General features: G+C 62.0%; 1 protein-coding gene across 4 annotated transcripts; it reads left to right on the top strand.

Moving 5' to 3' along the window:
- The first annotated feature begins 10,711 nt into the window (after positions 1–10,711).
- Positions 10,712–20,726, top strand: KLC2 (kinesin light chain 2). 4 transcript variants are annotated; one of them, XM_045855127.1, is made up of 16 exons: positions 10,712–10,786; positions 11,632–11,898; positions 14,502–14,732; positions 14,885–14,954; positions 15,609–15,831; positions 16,534–16,621; positions 16,747–16,848; positions 16,945–17,118; positions 17,239–17,338; positions 17,910–17,959; positions 18,068–18,135; positions 18,584–18,692; positions 18,790–18,948; positions 19,025–19,149; positions 19,367–19,424; positions 19,750–20,726. In XM_045855127.1, the coding sequence occupies exons 2-16, from the start codon at positions 11,671–11,673 to the stop codon at positions 19,831–19,833; spliced, it is 1,869 nt and encodes a 622-aa protein (XP_045711083.1). In that variant the 5' UTR covers positions 10,712–10,786; positions 11,632–11,670; the 3' UTR covers positions 19,834–20,726. The 4 variants fall into 4 exon arrangements, with proteins under 4 accessions (XP_045711083.1, XP_045711084.1, XP_045711082.1 ...); XM_045855128.1 differs by having other exon boundaries at positions 10,737–10,786; positions 11,661–11,898; XM_045855126.1 differs by lacking the exon at positions 10,712–10,786 and adding an exon at positions 10,827–10,963 and having other exon boundaries at positions 11,661–11,898.
- The last annotated feature ends 467 nt before the right edge of the window (positions 20,727–21,193 follow it).

Genomic DNA, 21,193 nt, shown 5'->3' with positions numbered 1-21,193 from the left:
GCTGCAAGCCGTGGACTTCTGTGCCCCTCCCTGTCATCCGGGGTCTGTGCAGCCCCCAGCCCCTGCACCAAGCAGCCAGCTCCACTCGAAGTCAGCCAGGACTGGCTTTGGGAAACGGCAGGTCCCGTTCTAATGGCAGAAACAGGCGTGAAGGTGTCTTGCCAGGAGCGGGCAAGCAGAGGTCAGAAACAGACAACGCCACTGCCAGTCTACCTCCCATTTTTTCCGGGGACTCTCCATCCCCAGTCCCGGCTCCCAAGGCAGGGACATGTCAGGGACTCATCTGACTGAGGATTCGAACTCGGCTTCTCTCCCCTACTAGGCTGACATCGTGCCGTGGTTTCTGGAAGTTGGGAAAAGCCCAAAGGCTCTCTGCCTCTGCAGGGGACAGGGGTGGGTCTGGGGTCCGTCACTGAGGTGTCCCTGACGCCCTTAACCTTAGAGCCGGCAAACAGCCCCTGCGCCCTGGTGCGGAGTTCCCCGTGTTCCCCCGGGACAGGCCTGTGGCCGAGCTGCCACCTGTGAAGAGGCAGCGTCCTCACCCACAGGACAGCCGCAGGGGTGGGCGGCCAAGTGCGGCAGGCTGTCATTGGCTCCCCGAGCCCTGTGGCCAGATGCCCTAACCGAGGGTGGCCCTGGGGCCCTGGGTGTGGCCCTATGCAAACTCTCTCAGCCTGGAAGAGGGAACCAACCCTGCCTCCCACAGGATGGTCCAGCGAGGCCTGTGGGAGTGTCCCAGAGTGCGTCCTGCACGTCAGCCACCACACGAGGCGTGCGGTCTGGTCGGCGAGAGGAAGCCCCTCAGACACAGACCAGAGAGGACACGAGTGGTCCCCGGGGCCGAGCAGCGGAGGCCGCCAGCAGGGCAGGCGCTGTGGGCACCGGGGAGCCCCTGGGAGTGCGGGGCGGGCGGGAGTGTGGGGCAAGCAGACCAGGCTCCCAGCTCCTCGCCTGCTCAGGTTCCGGCTCAGGGCTCAGAACTGAGGCGCGGGAGATGGGAGTGAGGGGGAGGCAGGAGCTCTAGCCGCCTGCCCAGGCCGGGGCCTCGCTGCGGCGCCCGACTCCCTCCTGTGTCGGTGGTCCCTACTACTACGGCTCTTTCACGGACACACAGTGAGAGCTCCCACGTGGAACACACCCTCCCTGGTCCCCGACCCCCTCGCTGCCCCACCCACCGTGTCTGGGCGGCCAAACCCAAGGGTCCGTCTTCTTGTTCGCCCATCGGTGGCGCTGGGTGTGCATTGTCCCTGCCGGAGTCGCCTTCTGCGTGGCCTGCGGCCAGCACTGCCCTCCTCCCACGCGACAGGCCGCTCTCTGTGGGCCTCCCTTTCCGCCCCTCCTCATCGGGCAGCCGGGAAACACTGGACACCCCGGGGCCCCAGTCCTGCCCGCCCCCATCCCCCCAGCCCCCCTCCCCCAGCCCCAAGGTGTGAGCGCCCCCGGCACAGCCTTCTCCCTTCCCCCTCAGTTGCCGAGGCCAGAAACCTGGGCTCATCAGGGCCCCTCATTCTCAGACCCGGTGCCCAGTCCACCAGCACGTCCTCTGACTCCCCTGGGACAGACCCAGCATCCAGCAGCTCCTGCTGCCGCCACTGCTCCCTCCTGTCTGCACACTGCTACGGGCGCCTCCTCGCCTCTGCCTCCACCCGCCCTTCCTGTCGCCTGTTCGCACAAGGGGGCCAGAGAGAGCCTTGTGCAGTGTTAATCAGATTGTGCTGCACCACGGATCCAAGTGGCCCCACGGCTCGCGGGGCCGTCCATCACAACCTGCCAGGCCCACCTGGTCTGCCCTCCCGGGGGCTGCGGGATCATCTCACAAAACTCGCCCCTCGCCCGCTGGCCTCCTGCACGTTCCCCAGACACGCCCTGCGCAGTCGGCCTCAGGGCCTTTGCACGAGCCATCCCCCACCCCACCCCCGCCCGCCCATTCTGCCCCCCCGCCCCAGGTCCGTGTGGCCTGCTCCGTCCTTCAAGTCCTGGCCGGAAGCTCATCTCGGAGAGACCTTCCCTGCTCACACCCTGTCCAAGCCAGCACCTTCCTTTTCTCTCACCCTTTTCACTCACCCTTTTGTGTTAGTGCGTCTCGCTCCTTGGCATTCATTACTCTTTCTTAGTCTCTCCTCACGAGACGTCAACTCCAACAAAGCGGGATCGGTTCCCCCTGCCGTATCCTTGGCCCCCAGGATGCCCTCTGGCTCGTGACAGGCACACGGTGCGTGTCGGCGACAGGGAATGAAGGGCCCTGTCCTGTCGCGACAGGGTCCCGCCTCCAGACTTGCTGCTCAGACCCTCGGAGGACTCGGCCCGGGGACACCCGAGTTGTCTCGGGGGCCCTGGAGGAAGAACACAGACCCCCACTCTGAGCAGAGAGGCGGGAGAGGGTTGGACGGAGAGGTTTCCAGGCCCCCAGGAACGAGGCAGCGCAGATGGGAGGTTCTCACGGAGGCGCCCGCCCACCAGCCGCTGGGGGTGAGGGCCCACTGACCGGCGCAGAGCTGTCCCCGAGCCGCCAGGGACACTCCCAAAGGCCGAGCGGTGGCATTTCGGCACAGAGTATGGGAGAGCCCATACGTTACCTACACACCAACTCCAGACTCGCTTTACTTTTAATCTAAATAAACTTTTTACTTTGAAGTGGCAAAGACAGGACAAAGTTGCTGTCTGCACCTGACCCGTCTCCCCCGTCACTAACGTGTTACATTAGCGTGACGTTCACCGTGGCCGATGCGCCAGCCCAGAGGCGTCATGTCCACTGAAGCCCAAGGTTCCCTCCGGTGCCGCAGCCTTCCCCGGACGCCTCTCCTGCAGGCCGGAATCCCGCCTGGGGCACACGCCGTGTTGAGCCCCCCGGGCTCTGACAGCCCCTCAGGCTTCGCCCATTTTTTTTTAAGATTTTATTTTTATTTATTATTAGAAAGGGAGGGGAGGGAGATAGAGAGAGAGAGAAACATCAATGTGCAGTTGCTGGGGGCTGTGGCCTGCAATCCAGGCATGTACCCTGGCTGGGAATCGAACCTGTGACACTTTGGTTCGCAGCCCGCGCTCAATCCACTGAGCTACGCCAGCCAGGGCAGTCCTCGCCCATTTTTGATGACCATGGCAGTTTTGAGGAGCCCTGGCCGGGTTTTCCGTAGAGTGCCCTTCCATCCGGGTCTGCCAGTGCGTCCTATCAAGGTCACACCGTGGACATGGCACCTCGAGGACGTGCGCCTGGACCACCAGGCCAAGGGAGCGCAGACCAGGCCAGGGGCAGCCCCGTCCGCCCTACCCCTCCCGGGGACAGGGGACACCGAGCTCAGCCACACCCAGGAGAGAGCAGCGCCCTCTGCGTCCACTGCTTGGAGTCCCTTCGCCGGCCACTGCGCTGCGCAGGGACTGGCGGCGGGACCAGCCCTCCCACTGTCGCCTGCGGCCAGACTGCTGCTGAGTGCTTCCTGTGGTTTATTTATTTACTTGTTTTGTTTATTGTTGTTCAAGTACCGTCGTCCCCATGTTCCCGCCCCCACTTCCCCCGCCCCACCCAGTGTCTCGGAGTCCTCAGCGCGGCCCTGGGAAGTTGGTCTGGCTGCGGCCTGCTTTTCACCCAGGAGGGCGTCAAAGGTCCGCGCTCCCCTCCCAACTCCAGGCTCCTCTTTCTACCCATGAACTTGCCCCGATACTCGCAGACGTCTTGGACCTCACGTGGTCGGGAGCTGTCCTCCGGTCTTCCCAGTCTTCCCAGTTCTAACAAGTAGCACCCGCATCCCTACTATCACTCGGGGGGAAACTGACGAGTCACCCCGTGTCACGACAGCGACCCCTGGCCACCCTGCCGCCATGACACTGTTTTCGAGCGCAAGCCAGAGCGCCCCCTGCCGGCCACCCCTGCTGGAGCCCCGCCGAGGTTTCCCGACGCCCTTTGAACGCAGCTGCCAACCACGTGCTCCCTCGGGCCGCCAGTAACTTCCCTTCCCGCTGCCTCCTGCCCCCCTCCCCCCGGAACCACAGCTGGCCTTTCAGTAATCAGATCCCTCTTCCCCACACCCAGGCCTCCCCATGCCCTTTGGTTCCCCAGAAGTGTTCTCCCCACCCCACACTTAACCCCTTCGCCTGCTCATCACTTCCTCAGAAAGGTTTTCCTGACCGCTGGCCCAAAGCCTGTCACCGGCCATCGGCGTCTGTGCCCCGCATCAGAGCGAGAGTCCCAGGAGGGCAGGGGCTGGGGCTGACGCGCTCAGGGTCTCGGCTCCCGCCCCCCACCAACCACCACTTGGGGGCCTGGCAAACACTCGCGAGGCCAGCTAAGTGGATGAGTCTGGGCTCAGTCGCCTGTCCGAGGCGGAGAAGGAGCCAGGTGACTCACCCAGGTCATAGGACTCCAGGCCACCTCTCAAGGGCCTGCCCAGATCCCAACTCCCTGACCGTCCATGTGTTGTCCTACACGTGCTAAGTCCCTACCGAGGGCCAGCCGCTGTCCTGGGTACGGCCGCACCGGGGTGATCACGGGGGTGGGCCCTTACCTACGTGAGAACTCTGAGACACTCAGAGGTGGGGGCAGACGAATAGACAGTTGCCACACAGCACGACAGGTTGCATGGCAGGAGGGGCGTCTAACCCAGCTTGGGGAGGGGGTGTCTGAGAAGATGTCCCAGAGCGATGCCACCTGAGCAGAAGATGCTCGACACGATGGGTGTTCCGGGCACAGGAACGGCACAGCCAGAGACGCCAGAGAGCCCAGCCCGTTCTAGGAGCCACGGGGGGTCCGTGTGGCTGGAAGGCAGGAGAGCCACGGGGACAGTGAGGGGCTGGGCAGAAGGGGGAGGAAGCGGCCGGGGCACCGAGGCGCCTTGCGGCTGTGACTGCCAGCTCTGTGGGCCGGAGCGCGGACCGGGCACTTCATCGTGAGACCTGCAGGGAGCCCAGAAAGGGCGTTAGGCGGAAAGGCTAGAGGGCGGACAGACTTTAGAAGACCACCTGGCTGCCACGTGCGGAGGGAAACAAGACCGGAGACCAGGAGACGTGGAAGGGCACCACAGCAGTTCAGAGACGATGTGGCCGAGACACTGGCCGAGACAAAGACAGGAGAGGCGGGGAAAATGGAGGCTTGAGCCTTATTTAAGGTGGGGCTCGGGGGGCGGGGGGATCAACAGGGTGGTTAGGAAATAGGGTCGAAGGAAGGAGAGAGTCAAGGGTCCGGACTGGCCCCCTGCCGTGGGTGAATGGGCAGGTGGCGGAACACCCCTGGAGGAGAAACACCCCTGGAGGAGATCCGGGTGGGAGGTGGCGGGTTCGGGGCGAGGAGGGTGCGCTCTCCACAGTGACCATCCAACTGGCGTAGCGCGGGCTGGAGGGAGGGGGGGGCTTCCTCGGCGTGAGGGGGAGCGGACCTCGGGCAGACGGATGGACCACCCCAGCCGGGCGAGCTCCTGTGTCCGGCGGCACCAAACATCCCAGCGCGTGCCGTATTCGCACCTGCCTTTTTCCCCGCAGCCCCCCCTGTCGCTTGCTTCCATGCTGACGGTGTTTTCTCTCCAACCCCACCATAAGCGGAGGTCGCCCTGCTTCGCGTTTCTGCTCCCCACTCTCCATTAACTAGCACAGGATCTGTTCAAGAGTGCGCCTGGGGGTGATGATAAATAACTACTAGAAATAGCGTCTCTATGTACGAGCCATAATGGTAACACCTGAACTCTGCTACTTATTTCGTTCTCTCGAGCACCCAGCAAGGTAGGTCTCAGGCGCCTCATTCTGCAGATGAGGAAACAGAGAAAGTCAGCAGCAAGCCTAAGGCTGCACAGCTGTCCGGTGGCGGAGAACAGGGCGTTGAACTGGGCTCCGTCTGCCCCCAGGGCCTGCGAGCCTCCTTCTGTCTGAGCGGGGCGGGCGCCCTCCTTGTCTGGCTGGGGGGCTGCGGGAGGAGGCGGTGCAGGTTCACCACGTGGCTGCCGGGACAGGAGCCTCCCAGGGGATCTCTGAGCAGACTCAGTTCTTGGTTTGTTGGTAGAAAAAAGCTGACACCCAGAGGTGCTCACAGTGGCACAGGCCCCTCGGGGAGCGAGAGGGGTGCATGGCGCAGGGAGTCGTGACCTCTCAGGAGCCTCCAACCTTGAGCATTGGTGGGTGACCTCGTGGACACGTCGGGGGGATGGTATGCTTGGTAAAATGCCCCCCCCGCCAGGTCACTTCAAAGCCGACTTCAGGGGGGTGAATGCTTCTGAGGACCCAGGGGGAAGGGTGGGAGTGGAGGGAGGGGTGTTCAGGGAGAAGGCAATGTTAGAAGCAGCAAGAACCACCTCCCCCAGGCTTGGGACCAGCGGGGGCAAGCTGATGAGCTCTGCGCAAAGTGGCGAAAGGAGCTGAATCACCGAGGAGCCCGGACTCCTTCCTCTCCTCTCCCTCAGCTGCGCGCCCACCCGCCCGCCAGCAGCCTGGCAGGAGACCAGCGGCGCCGGGTGGGGGTGCAGGATGGAGCGGGTGAAGTAACAATCCCTTCCTGTGGGAGACACACAGTGTAATCCTCGGAGGCGAGATAAAAAGCCGAGTGGCTGCAAAGGTTTGAACACATGCAAGGTCAAGCACGGAGCGCAAGATAAGGGTCTGAGAAGCCGCAGGGCAGGCCTGGCCTCGCCTCCGCTGGGCAGGAGGGGAGGAGCGGGGCCAGCTGGCCAAGTGGCATCTCAGAGAAACCGCCGAGACGGCGGGGAGTTGGCAGAAACGCCGGAACACGGACCCAGCAGAAGTCACACAGGGAGATGGGAGAAGTCTCTTTCCATCGTTCACCTGGGAAAAGATTATCTTTAAAATGTGCTCCCGTATCGGATGGGGAGAACGCACAAGGGAAGAAAGCAGGGGCTGCCGACATGGGTTGGGGCTTGGCCATGTGCGGTCTGCACCTGCGCGTGCCCACAGACCCCTGCGCGTGGAGGGGTGTGTGTGTCTGGTGCCTCTGGGGGAAGCCGCCTGAGGCCGTGTGCAACCCTGCTTTTGTGCAGGTGTGAACCAGCACCTTTGACCTCGGTTTGAAACCGGAAAAGTCAGCGTCCGTGCTGCCTGTCACCCCACCAGACCCAAGAAGCAGAGACAGGGATTGAATCTTTACGGGCACTTTATTCAGGCGGCCGGAGATCTGAGAAGACGGCGGGTTTGCACTCTCACAGACCGTCCTACATTTCCTTTCACGCCAGCCTTTTTATGGGAAGGGAAAAAGCAGAGGTAAGGGATTTGGAATTCAGGAAAGAGGTTAATCAGATAAGAACCGGAGTCTGGCAATTTCCCCAGCATCCTTTTCCCCAGCACCCTTTCACCGGTGGGCCGGTGGTTCTTGATCCGTGTCCCGTGTCCTGGGTGGCAGGACGCCCCTCCCTGTAAGACAGTGGCTCAGACACCATCCCACTGCCTGAGGTCCTCCTGGGGCACAAAGGTGGAACCGTCTGTGGTCTCCCGGAGTCAGGGCGGGTCCCACCTTTGGTTCCTGAAACAATAGCTTTTTTCACGCAGTAACTACTAAGCTTATTAACTATAATGTAAAACTATAATTTTCTGCCCTGGCCAGGTAGCTCAGCTGGTTAGAGCATCGTCCTGATATACCAAGGTTGCAAGTTCGATTCCTGGTCAGGGCACATATAAGAAGCAATCAATGGCCCTGGCTGGCGTAGCTCAGTGGATTGAGCGCGAGCTGCGGACCAAAGTGTCGCAGGTTCGATTCCCAGTCAGGGCACATGCCTAGGTTGCAGGCCATGGCCCCCAGCAACCGCACATTGATGTTTCTCTCTCTCTCTCTCCCTTCCCTCTCTAAAAATAAATAAATAAGATCTTTTTTTAAAAAAGAAGCAATCAATGAATGCATAAATAAGTGGAACAATAAATCTACCTCTCTCTGTGCCTTCCTCTCTCTAAAAATCAGTAAATAAATTAAAAAAAAAGAAGATGCTTTATGAGAAAAAAACTATAATTTTCCAACTCTTGAGTTCCCCCATCAGGTTATCTCGACCTCCACTCCACGTGGTCACTGTTGTCCCTTACACACTGGGACCAAGTGGCCTGGACTCTGGATGAGGGAAGGACACGGTGGTGACCGGGAGGCTGAGCTCCCCGGGAACAGCAGGCTGCCTCACCCCCTGCAGCTGCCTTCCTCTCTCTGGGTCTCAGGCTCCTTACTAGTAAAATAAAGCTTTCAACCCAGAGGGCACGACATGGGCACCGCTGCAGTTTTAAAAGAAGCGATGGCCAGGGCCTGGCACCACCAAACCCCAGTCTCTAGAGCGAGAGCCTTCTAACGGTTTCTTCACTGGAGAATCTGAAACCCCGCCGTGCCCAGAACCTCGCCCAGAACCTCAAATCCCGCCCAGAATCTGGGCTCCAGATTCTGTTTCCTCCCCGTGCACTCGGAGGCTGGGTGGGGGTGCAGTCACGGGTCGATGGGACTCCACGTCCAGAGGTGGCCTAATCACACCTCAGTCAGAGCCCCCCGGGAGATGGGGCCCACGTGAGGGCTGTAAAGAAGAAAGGACGACAGACCCCAAATGCACAAGACTCCGGTCTCCAGGACCCCGGAGGAAAACTGACCGCATAGAACTGACAAGGAGAAACGCAAGCTCAGCACCGATGCCAGCAACACAACTGATGGACACGGCAGCTGGTAACAGCAGGTGCTTCCGGGCAGGGGAGTGGCGTGGCTGAGGACAGCGCTCAGAGAAAACAAGCACATTTCAGTGTCACTTGGATCTGCCTTTTGAATTTTGCATCGCGTGACTCCACTAGCTACCTTTAAAAGTCACTGGGTGCCCTGGCTGGGTAGCGCAGTTGGTTGGAGTGTTGTCCAGTTACGCCAAGGGTGAGGGTTTGATCCCTGACCGAATCAACCAATGAATACAGGAATGGGTGGAGCGGCAAGTCTCTCTCTCCCTCTCTCTGCCCCCCCGCCCTTCCCCTCTCTAAAAAAAGAAAAACCACTGTGAAAAAAAAATCACTGGCAGAAGCACAGGACTGGGGAGAAGAACCTGTCTGGATGTGACTGGGACGCAGGCAGCCTAGGGGTTGAGCTGACAAGCCAGCCCCTCGGCAGACGTGGTGCGGTGGCCGTCAAGGTCAGCCTGACCTGCAAGTTCGCAGGACACAGGCGGCACGTTTGTGAAGCTCAGACTGCCCCTCCGGGGTCTGTGCAGCTCACTTCCTGCTGGATCCCTGGGCCCGGGACCCAGCACCACACTCTAAGCAGTGTCTGGGCAGACATGCTAAACTACACTCTGAAAAGAGAATTCAGGAGGGAGAAGAAGGGTCAGGAAACCGGGGCAGGAGTGGGTGAAGGGACAGGGACCGCCAGCCCAGGCAGGGGGAGCATCTCGGTCTCTGCGTGTCTTCACGGGCGAAAGGGAGCGGACTGCTCGTCCCGGAGACAGAGCGTCCGTTTGCTGTGGGGCTTGCTGCAGAAAGGTGCTGCGGGGCCCTCTGAGAAAAGCCTCCTAACCTTAGTCTCAGCACAGGCCAGTGAGCTCCCTGACACAGGACGTGCTTGAGCTAGGGGCACCAGGCCACCTTCCTGTCAGAGCCGACGCCGACAAGATCTTGCATCCTCCCTGAGGCTGAGGCCGGTGGAAGCTGAGCAGAGCCCACTCTGACTCACAAGGTGCACCCAGACCCCTAGTTACGAGTATCAGGCCTCGCTTTGCAGGTTTTGTCCTCGGGGTGGTTATTCTGCCGTCACCCACAAACAACATCAACCTAACGCACTGGGGGAAGTGCCAGGAAAGCCACCAATCCAGGGGTGCAGAGCATCAGACCTACCTTGGGCCTGGAAGGGACCACACTTCTGCCCTTTCTTATAACCAGCACTTACTGAGTGTTGGCCAGGGGCTGCTCCGGGAGCAGACCAGACAGGCAGGCCTCGCTGTGCATCGAGGGAGGGGACAGGAGACCGACCGGAAGGGTGCTGGGAGGGATGCATGCTGAAGAAAGAGTTAAATGGGTGCATGAGATGGGCTGGGTGGCTGCTCTACATGGGGGGTCAGAAATCAGGGAAGGGCTCTCTGAAGAGGTGACATTTCATCTGAGCCCCGAATGACATCATCACCGTATCCTGATCGTCTCTGGTCAGCAGCATTGGCTGTGGAGTTCACCCACAGACGCATGCGTCTTCATTTCGGCAGGTGCCGGGCTGCCCTTTGCCACCCTTTTCTCCCTTACAGCCAGACATCTCTGTCCCTTCCTCCCCAAGAAGCAGCCCTAAGTTGCCGTGAATCCTACAAGGGAATGAACAGCTCCGAAGGACGGGGTGGGAGGCACAACCAGTCTCTAGAGACGAGTGAGCCTGGAGTCCGGCAGATCTGAGATGGGGATTACAGCAGTGCCCAGCTCATGGAGTCTTTGCGAGCATTCAGTTGCGTTAACCCACTTACGGCACCAAAGCGCCTGATGCACAACGCTCAGAGAGTGGCAACTCCCTCAGTACACGTCATCTAGTGCCTAGTGTCTCTCTATGGACTCCGGGCCGGCTCCCTGTGCCTCAGTTTCTCTCGCTGCCCTCTCTGGCCGCGTGCCTTCAGGGTCACCGTTTCCCGAGCCTATCCACACGCCTGTAGCCTCAGGAAGGTTTCCAGTTGAGAACTCCAGGCCGCAGGCAGGTGCGTGGAGGCCGCAGCTGGGAACCTGAGCCGGGGGCCAGCCCCCGCCCCGCCCCTGGTGGCCCCGCCCCGCCCCTGGTGGCCACGCCCCAGCCCTCCCACCCCTTGCCTGGAGCAGGCCAGGCTGGCGCGCTCCTTTAAGGCACCCTGCGGGCGAGGAGCGTTTCGCCCCCTCCGACGTCGCTGAGGTAGCGGCTTCACCTTTAAGGCGGCGCAGGGACTGTTGGGAAGGGCGGCGGGATGGAGGCGGTGGGATCTGCTCACGGCAGCCGGTCCGAGTAAAACGGGGAGGGAGCCGGAGCCGGAGCCGGAGCCGGAGCGGGAGCCAGACCGGAGCGGGAGGCGGGCCCGAGCGGGAGGCGCAGGTTGGCGCGGGGCGACTGGGCCGGGAGAGGGGGCTCTGGGTAGGCCTAGGGGAGGGGTCGTCGCGGGCGCGGCCTGTGCGAAGGCCGGGCCCACCCGCGCGCGCGGAGGGGGCGCGGTCCTGGGTGGCCCGGAGCCGGAGCTCGGCCTTTTCGGGGGGCATGTCCTCTGGGCGTCGCGCCGGCCTATGGGGAGGGTCGTCGTGGGCGGGGTCTGGGGTGACTAAGGACCCGAGATCTCTGCTCCTCTGCCCGAGAGGAGGGCCTCTGGGGCCCGGAATGCCTGTTAGGGAGGAGGGGGCTGCCGGAGGGGCTGGGGCTGTACCTCCCTGAGGGGCCGGGGTCCCCCGCATGGGAGTGAGACCCCACGATCCCTGCAGGCCTGTCCCCCGACGCACCCTGCCCTGGCTAAGAGAGTCCTCCGGGGAAGCCCGCACACTGGGCCGCCTGAGCCGGCCTGAGCTGGTGGTCTGGGCCGAATCCGGGTCCAGCCTCACTTGGCCTCACCGCATTGCGTCTCCTGGGCCAAGACGAGCTAGGCGCGCCCCCTGTAGGCCGAGAGCAGGCACGGTGCGTGCTGCTGATTAGGGGACCGGGGCACCCCGGGGACCCAGGCGTCCGGGGACCAGAGGTGTTTACCTAATTCTGGACGGACGGCGCTGTGGCCCCAGGCCCAGCACCCGCCCCCTCGCCTTCACAGGATCAAGGCCATGGCCACGATGGTGCTTCCGCGAGAGGAGAAGCTGAGCCAGGATGAGATCGTGCTGGGCACCAAGGCCGTCATCCAGGGGCTAGAGACCCTGCGCGGGGAGCACCGTGCCCTTCTCGCTCCCTTGGTGGCTCCCGAAGCCGGCGATGCTGAGCCCGGCTCACAGGAGCGCTGTGTCCTCCTGCGCCGCTCCCTGGAGGCCATCGAGCTGGGACTGGGGGAAGCCCAGGTAGGGGGTGCTCAGGTGGGAGGTCACAGGAGGGAGGGTTGGAGCCTTCTAGAGGAATTCTGGCAACATAGAAACAGAATCTGAGCAGGGAACCATCTGTCCCCTGGAGCCCCATGGCAGGGCCCCAGTAAATATCTGAGGAAAATGGATGAATGGGCTTCAGAGATGGCCGTGGGGCCTTGCCCCAGGGAAACCCTGGTCACCCTTTCGCCCCCACGCAGAACCCTCCTTCTAGCTTCTCTGCTGGTAGCAAAGGCTGAGTTGCATAGGAGAACAAAAAGGACACCCTTGAGAAGTGCCCCCATTCATCCTTTTATTTATTCATTAACGGGTAAGTTATCAAATGCCTACTGTGTGCCAGGCAGTATGTCGGGTGCCAGGGATACAAGTCCAAGAAGACGGACAAGGTTCCTACCCTAGGCCATAGAAGCACAGCCAGAAACACACATGCCTCTGACACATTGTGATAAGTTATCCAAAGAAAAGAACAAGATCTTGTAACAGCTTTTTAAAAAAAGATCTTATTTATTTATTTTTAGAGAGAAAAGAAGGGAGGGAGAAAGGGAAAGAAACATCAATGTATGGTTGCCTCTTATACATTCCCTACTGGGGACTTGGCTTGCAACCCAGGCATGTGCCCTGACTGGGAATCAAACTGGCGACCTTTGGTTTATAGGCCTGTGCTCAATCCACTGAGCTATGTGAGCCAGGGCTTGTGGCAGCTTTTCATGGGAAGTCTTACGTATTGGTCAGGCCTCAAGATTTATGAGGGAATGGCATTTAAACCAAGACCTGAAGGAAGAAATGCCCTCAGCCAGAAGAGGGAGGAGGGCGAGAGTTGCTTGTGCAAAGGTCCTGCGGTAGGAAAGATCTTGTCACAATGGAAGCGTTGAGAGAGGACCTATGTGACCAGAGCTTCGTGGGGAAGGAGAGGGGGACAGAAGAGACCTGTGGGGCAGGCAGGGGCCAGATCACACTCCGCCTCACTAGGGTGGGTTTCATTCTTAGGACACGGGGAAGCCTTTGGAGGGCTTTAAGCAGCCAAGGGGCGACACACTGCGTGGCTCGGGTTTTAGAAGCTCCTCGGGCTGAGATGTGGAGAGTGAACTACAGTGGGTCAAGGATGCAGGCAGGTGGGAGGTAGCTGGGAAGCCACTGCGGGGATTCACATGAGAAATGGTGGCTTGGACTGACGGCGTGGCTGTGAGGGTGGACGGAAGGGGGCTAGCTGTTCTGGAGGCAGGTCCAGGGGGACCAGGGGACGGTGTGAGGGAGAGAGAGAGGAGGGCAGGGCGACTCCCAGGTTTGTGGCTGGAGCAAGTTAAGGGGATGAGAGCCTGCGTGCTCAGGAGTTCTGGTTCGGCCCTCCTGGAGGTCGGGGCTGCCAGAACGATAGGCAGACACAGAAAGGGGTAGGCTTTGGGGGAGGGGGTCTTGGCCCCCTCAGATCTTGGCTGAGACACGGCTGGCTCTGTGAATTCTGAGCAGGTGGTACCATCTTGGTTTCCTTGTCTGTAAAACAGGGATCATGCCATCTGCTGTATATACTTCCAGGTCATTTAGGGAAAATTTTTTTTTTAAAGCTAGTGGTTGTGAAACCACTTGGCGTTTAGGTGTTTGCTAGTCGACTGGAAAGCACAAGGTTCCAGACCGCCTGGGCCTCTGGAGGGCGACGTGTTGGTCATTCACTCCTCGGCCAGTTGGCTGCCAGGTGCAGAGAGGAGCGCACAGGGCCCCCCCCACTCCCCGCCAGTGCGGGCAGGCCCTGGCGCAGATGGGCAGCAGCATGGCACAGAGGGAATGGAAGGTGCCCTGCTTTCCTGGGACGGCGGGCATGAGAGAGAAGAATCTTACTGCGAAAATGACCCTGGGCGTGAAGGATGGGGAACGGGCAGAGCTCGTGCAAGGCCCCAAGGCAGGAGGGGCCTGGGAGCTCGGGAGAGGCAGCACAGAGGTTGGGGACAGGGGGAGGAGGGTTAAGCCTCTGGATTTCCTTGCCTGCCCTGTAGCTCCCCAGACCAGCTGCTGGGAGATGCACTCCTTCCCCCCCTCGGAGCAGCAGAAGGGCAGGGGCTCGCCTGGACCCTGGGCAGAGGTCAGGGTGGGGTCTTGCCGCCATCTGACAGGGTTCCTTGAGAAAGTGATACAGGGGCTGTGGCTGCAGGGGCTCGAGGACAGCCCCAGGAGAGACAAAGGAAGAAAATGGTCAGCTCGGGGAAAGCACCGCGCCCCGACCCGCCCCCTTCACAGTCAGCGCAGTGAGGAGGGAGCTGGCCCATCAGTGCAGGGAACGAGCTGGAGGCCCAGGCAGAGGGACGGGCTTCCTTAGAGTCCAGCAGAGCTGGCCAAGGACCCCCCAGGGCTTCTGACCCCAGAAGGAAGGAGTTGGGGATCCCCAAACCTCCTGGGTTCAGGTCTTGTACTATGGTCTGTCTGGGGCCTTGGGAGAAAACTCCCTGATGAGAGGAGAACTTCAAGTCCCTCGACCCTGCAGCCCCTCACAGGGAGGGCTGGGCCTCGCCCTCCACTGGGCCGCAGCGCCCCAGGAGGCCCCGGCTGGGGGTGCACGGGCCTCTGACCTGTACCCGGGCTGACTGCCACAGGTGATCCTGGCGCTTTCGAGCCACCTGGGGGCCGTGGAGTCGGAGAAGCAGAAGCTGCGGGCGCAGGTGCGGCGCCTGGTGCAGGAGAACCAGTGGCTGCGAGAGGAGCTGGCGGGGACGCAGCAGAAGCTGCAGCGCAGCGAGCAGGCTGTGGCCCAGCTCGAGGAGGAGAAGCAGCACTTGCTGTTCATGAGCCAGATCCGAAAGCTGGATGAGGACACCTCCCCCAACGTGAGTCCTACCCCGGCCACTGCAGGGCCACCAGACCGGGGCGCCTGGGGCAGGGAGGGGATAGCGTGGCACACACTTGGCTCCCACTCGGCCGCTGCACCTGGGCTGCCTGGCGCCTCCTTCCCTGATGCTTATCCTGTCTTCCCGCCCAGGAGGAGAAGGGGGACGTCCCCAAAGACTCCCTGGATGACCTGTTCCCCAACGAGGAGGAGCAGAGCCCAGGTGTGGAGGGGCACCTGGGTCTGGGGCGGTGGGAGGGGGGGCCTTGGGCCCCAGAGGTCACCAGAAACAGGAGCCAAGTGGCTGCCACGTTCTTCCCTGCCTCATTTCTGACCAGCACATCCCAGCTGTTAGAGCTTCAGTGGCAGGTGTTCCGTTTGCTCCCCCCCCCACACACACACACGCCCCAAGCTCTGTAAGGAGCTGGCTTCACAGTTCGGAGCTTCGGAGCAGCCCAGCCCGGGTTCAAGCCCCACTGTGCCACTGGGCGCTCTGGGACCACTGGCAGAGTTTTTTCCTCACTGAGCCGCCTCTGCGGGGTAAAGGAGGGCGTGTGTGCGGTGCTGAGCCCTGGGCCAGCGCTCGCCTTGCTGACGGTGCCGGGTGTGCGTGTCGGAGCCTCCCTCCTGCAGCTGTGGGGGCTGAGGGCCAGAGGCCAGGTGCTTTGCACTAGGACACAGAGCTTGAATGACTGGCACTGAGACATCACAGCTCTTTCTGGGGGGTGACTAGACCCACTCTAAATATGGAGAAACTGAGGCCAAATCGTAACTTGCCCAGGGCCACATGTCAGGTGAGTTAAAGGCATGGTTGGCATGTGCCAGCCCAGCTTAAGGACGGTTAGGTACATCTGAGCTCCTGCCCCTGGCCTTGCAGCCCCCAGCCCTGGAGGAGGGGATGTAGCTGCCCAGCACGGGGGCTATGAGATCCCAGCGCGGCTCCGCACCCTGCACAACCTGGTGATCCAGTACGCCTCCCAGGGCCGCTACGAGGTGGCTGTGCCACTCTGCAAGCAGGCTCTCGAAGACCTGGAGAAGACGTCAGGTCATGACCACCCCGACGTGGCCACCATGCTGAACATCCTGGCGCTGGTCTACCGGTGAGGTCGCCCTGGCCACAGGCACCCATGGGAACGCCGGTACTCTTCCCAGGGGCTCCAGGCCTGGGTCACGAACCCTGGGTGCCTGTCGAGGCCACGACTCGGGCTCCTCTAGGCAGTGGGGCAGCAGAGAGGGGAGCTTGTGCCCAAGGGGGCTGAGCCCTGGGTGCCTGGGCTTGCGTGGGTCTCGGCTAGCAGTGAGAATAAGCCTCAGTCTGGTGGAGGTGCAAGGCTCAGGCATAACTGGGGCGGGGGGTGCGGTGGGCAGCACACAAGGGCTCCCGGGGCACCAGGGCATAGGCTCAGCTCCTCTAGGCGCCATGGCCTGAGTAGGGTCTTGGGTGAAAGATGAGTCTGCCCAGAACTAGAGGGACTGGAAAAGGTTTCCCTAGCAGAAAGCAGCATGAGCAAAGACCCTGGGGAATACAGAACGGGGTGTGTTGGACTCGAGGGTGTGGCAGTGGTTTCTGGGGGAGTCTGCCTCCTACCCCAGCACTGTATGTCCTGGTGAGTTGTGAGTGAATTACCCGAAGGCCCCCGCCCCCAGCCCCTGGAGGGCAGAGGCTGACCAGGTCCCCCTGTGCTCCGGGTCGTAATCACGCCCACTCAGTACATGCAGGAGAAGTGATCGAGGGATCGCGGACCACTATGGGCAGGGCCTGGGCTGGAGGAAACCCTCTCCGTACTTCTCCTTATCCCCAGGGACCAGAACAAGTACAAGGAGGCTGCCCACCTGCTCAATGATGCCCTGGCCATTCGAGAGAAGACACTGGGCAAGGACCACCCAGCTGTGAGTGACAGTGGGTGGAGGTGGGGGCTGCCGCTGCTCTCTGCAGCTCCCAGGTCCCAGAGCCCCTGCCCAGCAGGGGCTCCATTCTGACCTCCATTCTGACCCCGCGCCCCGCTCCCCACCAGGTGGCCGCAACATTAAACAACCTGGCAGTTCTGTATGGCAAGCGGGGCAAGTACAAGGAGGCCGAGCCTCTGTGCAAGCGGGCGCTGGAGATCCGGGAGAAGGTGCGAGCAGGCAGGGCTGGGCAGGCCAGGCGGCTGGGCGGGCAGGGGGCCTAGGCCTGCTCTGAGTCCGGCCGCTGGCTCCCGCTCTCATCCCAGGTCCTGGGCAAGTTCCATCCAGACGTGGCCAAGCAGCTGAGCAACCTGGCGCTGCTGTGCCAGAACCAGGGCAAAGCTGAGGAGGTGGAGTACTACTACCGGCGGGCGCTGGAGATCTATGCCACGCGCCTCGGGCCTGATGACCCCAACGTGGCCAAGACCAAGAATAACCTGGTACCCTGGGCCGGGAGGGGCTGGAGGGAGGGAGGCAGGTAGGCAGGCAGGCAGGAAGTTGAGAGAAGAAAAGGCTCAGCTGCCTGTGTCCTGTTCACCCTCTGCCCCCTGCCCCTCCAGGCCTCCTGCTACCTGAAGCAGGGCAAGTACCAGGATGCAGAGATCCTGTACAAGGAGATCCTTACCCGTGCTCACGAGAAGGAGTTTGGCTCTGTCAATGGTGAGTCCATGGCTGCCCTGTGCCCCCAGCTCGCCCGGCACAGGCTCCCTCGGCCATCACCTTCCGAAGCACGTGTGTACACGTGAGCATGTACACACGCCTCCTGGGCCCCGTCTGTGATATGCACACCCTTTGCATACCCTGCGGCGCCCTTGGCTCAGAGCCTCCCCTTTCTCCGCGGGGCAACTCCCGCCTACTGTGAAGGCCAAGGCCAGATGTGCCCCCCTCTGGGGTACTGCCTTCTGGCCCCTGATGTCCAGGCATTTCCTGCTCTGGGGTCCTTCGGCCTGGCCCATCATCCAGGCTCAGCGCATGTCTTAGACTACGGGCCCGAGATATCTGAGGGCCTGCTCCCCAACGCCCCTCCAGCGCGAGCCCGTGCCACAGTCATCTCTGCTCCGGGGGACTGTCAATATATGTTTTGGGTCTGACTTCCGTTCAGTCATTCAACAAAGCCCAACCTTGGTCCTTCCTGGCTACCCGCGACCCCCTCCCCAGGCCCGTCTTATGATCAGCCCAACCAGGAGTGGCCGATAGGGCAGGCTGGTGACAGCCCCCTTTCGCTCCGCAGGGGACAACAAGCCCATCTGGATGCACGCAGAGGAACGGGAGGACAGCAAGGTAGCTCTGCGGGGCAGGGCTGGGTGGGGGGGGCTGTCCAGGGAGGGAGGGAATGTGCAGAGGGAAGGCCCTTCTCTGCCTGCTTCCCCTGACCGTTCTTTCCCCCAGGACAAGCGCCGGGATAGCACCCCCTACGGGGAATATGGCAGCTGGTACAAGGCCTGTAAAGTAGACAGGTGAGGACGGTGGCGCGGGGGTGGTGGCAGAGCAGGTAGCAGGGAACCAGTACCCTGGGTGGGGGCCGGGCTGCACGGTTCATACTGCTCACCCCCGGGCCACGCCTCTTCTCTATCGGCTTGTTATTCAAGGCCTGGGTCATAGGCCACTTGTCCCAAAATGGCTTTCTGCACTAGGAAACTTCAATTATGTCTTCCTTGGGTCTCCCGGCTTTTAGTCCTGATGGCAATATCCCGCTTAGGGCCCTGGGGCCAGGTCCCCAGTCCTGGGGCAGTTCCCAGACAGGAGGAGAGTGCAGCTGGGCCCAGCGCAGAGCTGACACTTCCGGGGGGAGCGAGCTGCTGCTGGCCGGATGGTCCTTCAGAGCCCAGTGCAGGTGGACGCCAGGACAGGCCCTGGTGCCTGGGGAACACGGAGTCTGAGGCAGTCTTGCTGTCCTGTCCGCAGTCCCACGGTCAACACCACCCTGCGCAGCTTGGGGGCCCTGTACCGGCGCCAGGGCAAGCTGGAAGCCGCGCACACGCTGGAGGACTGTGCCAGCCGCAGCCGCAAACAGGTGGGGCGGCAGACCTGCGGGCTGGGCAGGGCCCTGCTTGGCCCTGTGTTCTCCCATCAACCTGTTGCTCCACCTGACGTGCCCTCCACTTCCTCAGGGCCTGGACCCCGCAAGCCAGACCAAGGTGGTGGAACTGCTGAAAGACGGCGGTGGTGGGCGGGGAGACCGCCGCGGCAGCCGAGATGTGGCCAGGGGTGCGGGGGCTCGGTCGGAGTCTGACCTCGAGGAGGCAGGGCCCGCAGCCGAGTGGAGCGGAGTGAGTGCCGGGACGGGGGCGGGCCAGGAGGCGGTGGAGCCAGCGTGGCACGGAGACAAACCTGTTCACCCCCCAGGACGGCAGCGGCTCCCTGCGGCGCAGCGGCTCCTTTGGGAAGCTCCGAGATGCTCTGAGGCGCAGCAGTGAGATGCTGGTGAAGAAGCTGCAGGGTGGGGGCCCCCAGGAGCCCCCTAACCGCAGGTCAGCCTTTGTCCCGATAAGCCCCCCCACTCAGGGCGAGCCTCAAGAACCCACTCAACAAACTCCCAACCCCAAATGGGCCTCTGACCCAAGGAGCCCCACCACCCACCCAAGCTGTTCCCTCCCATCAGCCTCCCTCCCCAAACCCTGCCTGACCCCCTTCCCCTCCCCCCGCCAGTTCCACCACGGGCACACATGGGCCTTCCTTTCCCCGCAGGATGAAGCGGGCCAGTTCTCTCAACTTCCTCAACAAGAGTGTGGAAGAGCCAGTCCAGGTATGGGTGGGCGGACGCCCAGGCCCCGGGGCTGCAGGCCTGTGCGTCCTGTGTCCCTGCCGAGCTTCTCCTCGAGCAACATGTCCCGTCTCTGTCCCAGGCCAACTTTGGGCTGGACACGGGGGAGACAAACTAGGGAAGCCCAGGTCCTGCCTGGGCAGACATGCAAGTGGCAGTGCCAACACAGTCACTGTGGAGACGGGCAGGGACGGGGGTGAGGCCCGGGCACAGGGACTCTGGCCCGTCAGACCCCTTCCCCTGTGGGCCGGGGAAGCACAGACTGGCAGCAGCCCGAGGTTGAGCCTCCCGCCCCCTCTGCCCACAGCCTGGAGGCACAGGCCTCTCGGACAGCCGCACCCTCAGCTCCAGCTCCATGGACCTGTCCCGACGAAGCTCCCTGGTGGACTAATACTGATGGGGCAGCGGGCTGCCCGAGCCTCCGCCCGGCACTGCCCCCGCCCCCAGCCCTGCGCATGGGCCTGCTGCTTGCCCCACCTGTCTCCCCAGGACCCTTGTCTTTTCTGTTTAATCTCAGGGTAACCTCCTCCCTTGTTGTCCCAGCTTGAGCCCTGGAGGCTGGGTCTGCCCCCCGCAGCTCTACCCCTTATTTATTCCTTCATCAGGGCCCCCCCCCATCCTGAGTTCAGGGCCAGTGAGAGAGGCTGACTGGGGTCTTCCCGGTGGAGACTCAGTGGCCCACCATCCCCTGACCCCAGAGCCGAGAACACTAAGCACCTGCCATCCCATCAGCACCCCTGCCCTCCGCCGGCCGTTGCTTCTGTATATAGAGAAATAAGTTATTGGCCGCGCCCCGACCCTCAGTCCAAGGTACTGCCCGGGCCTCCCTCCACCCGCCCTTCTCCAGTGGTACCGCCCAGGCCTTAATCACCCCCATTCCGCGCGGTGGTATCTCCCAGGCTCCACACACATCTTGGGGGCCTCTCCAAAGGGTTCCCTGGGATTTACAGCACTCGTCTCAGACTCAGAGAGTGCATCCTGCCCGGTCATCGCCCCGTGCCCCAGGACAGAGAGCCCTCCACGGACCTTCACCGCCGGGCCCTGCCCTGCATCGCATCCCGGCCTTATGCACTGCCCTTCCCGCCCGGCCCCGCCCAGGCACGGCCTGACCCCGCCCCGGGCACGGCCCATCGAGCCATCCAGCCACGCCTTCCCCCACCCCTGCAGCTTCTCGAGGGACAGTGATGTCCCCCTGTGGCCGGAGGGGCTGCCCCTGTTGGGGGGTGAGGCGGTTGCTCTCTATTTTCAAATGTTGCTGTAGAAATAAAGATGGTTTGAATCTGAGCCAGGCTTGTTTCGGGGCTGAGGCCGAGGGTTCCCAGCGTCTCTAGGTTGGGGGTGGGGTCGGGGAAGGCTGCTAATGAGGGGGGAGGGGGTCGCTCTCGTCCAGTCCCTTGCAGCTGGAATCCAGATACTGTGCTCCTGTCCTGCAATTGTGCAGGGGCCCCAGGTTAGCCCTGAGGCTCTAGAAACTGCGGGCTTTGATGGAGCTCTGACCCTTACTGAGCTGTCAGACCTTGAGCGTTGCCCAAGACTCAATTTTTGATCTATAAAAGGTGGATGGCTACACTTTTCCCTGGGGCCTGTGACTGAGTTAGGAGCGCCAGCGCACAAAGAACCCTAGATAAATGAACTTCTACAGCTCCGGGAGCTGGCAGGGTAGAGATAACCACCTTTGTCAGACAGAGGTGGAAAGTGTCAGCCCCAGTCCTAAATCGAACTTCTAACTCAAGCCCAGGTATGTCTAGAGA

Source organism: Phyllostomus hastatus, unplaced genomic scaffold (assembly GCF_019186645.2).
Source record: "Phyllostomus hastatus isolate PE091 unplaced genomic scaffold, TTU_PhHast_1.1 phas_scaffold_11, whole genome shotgun sequence".
Classification (NCBI taxonomy): Eukaryota; Metazoa; Chordata; class Mammalia; order Chiroptera; family Phyllostomidae; genus Phyllostomus; species Phyllostomus hastatus.
Note: the sequence above shows the minus strand (reverse complement) of the source record. Positions and strands in the feature narration are given on the sequence as shown.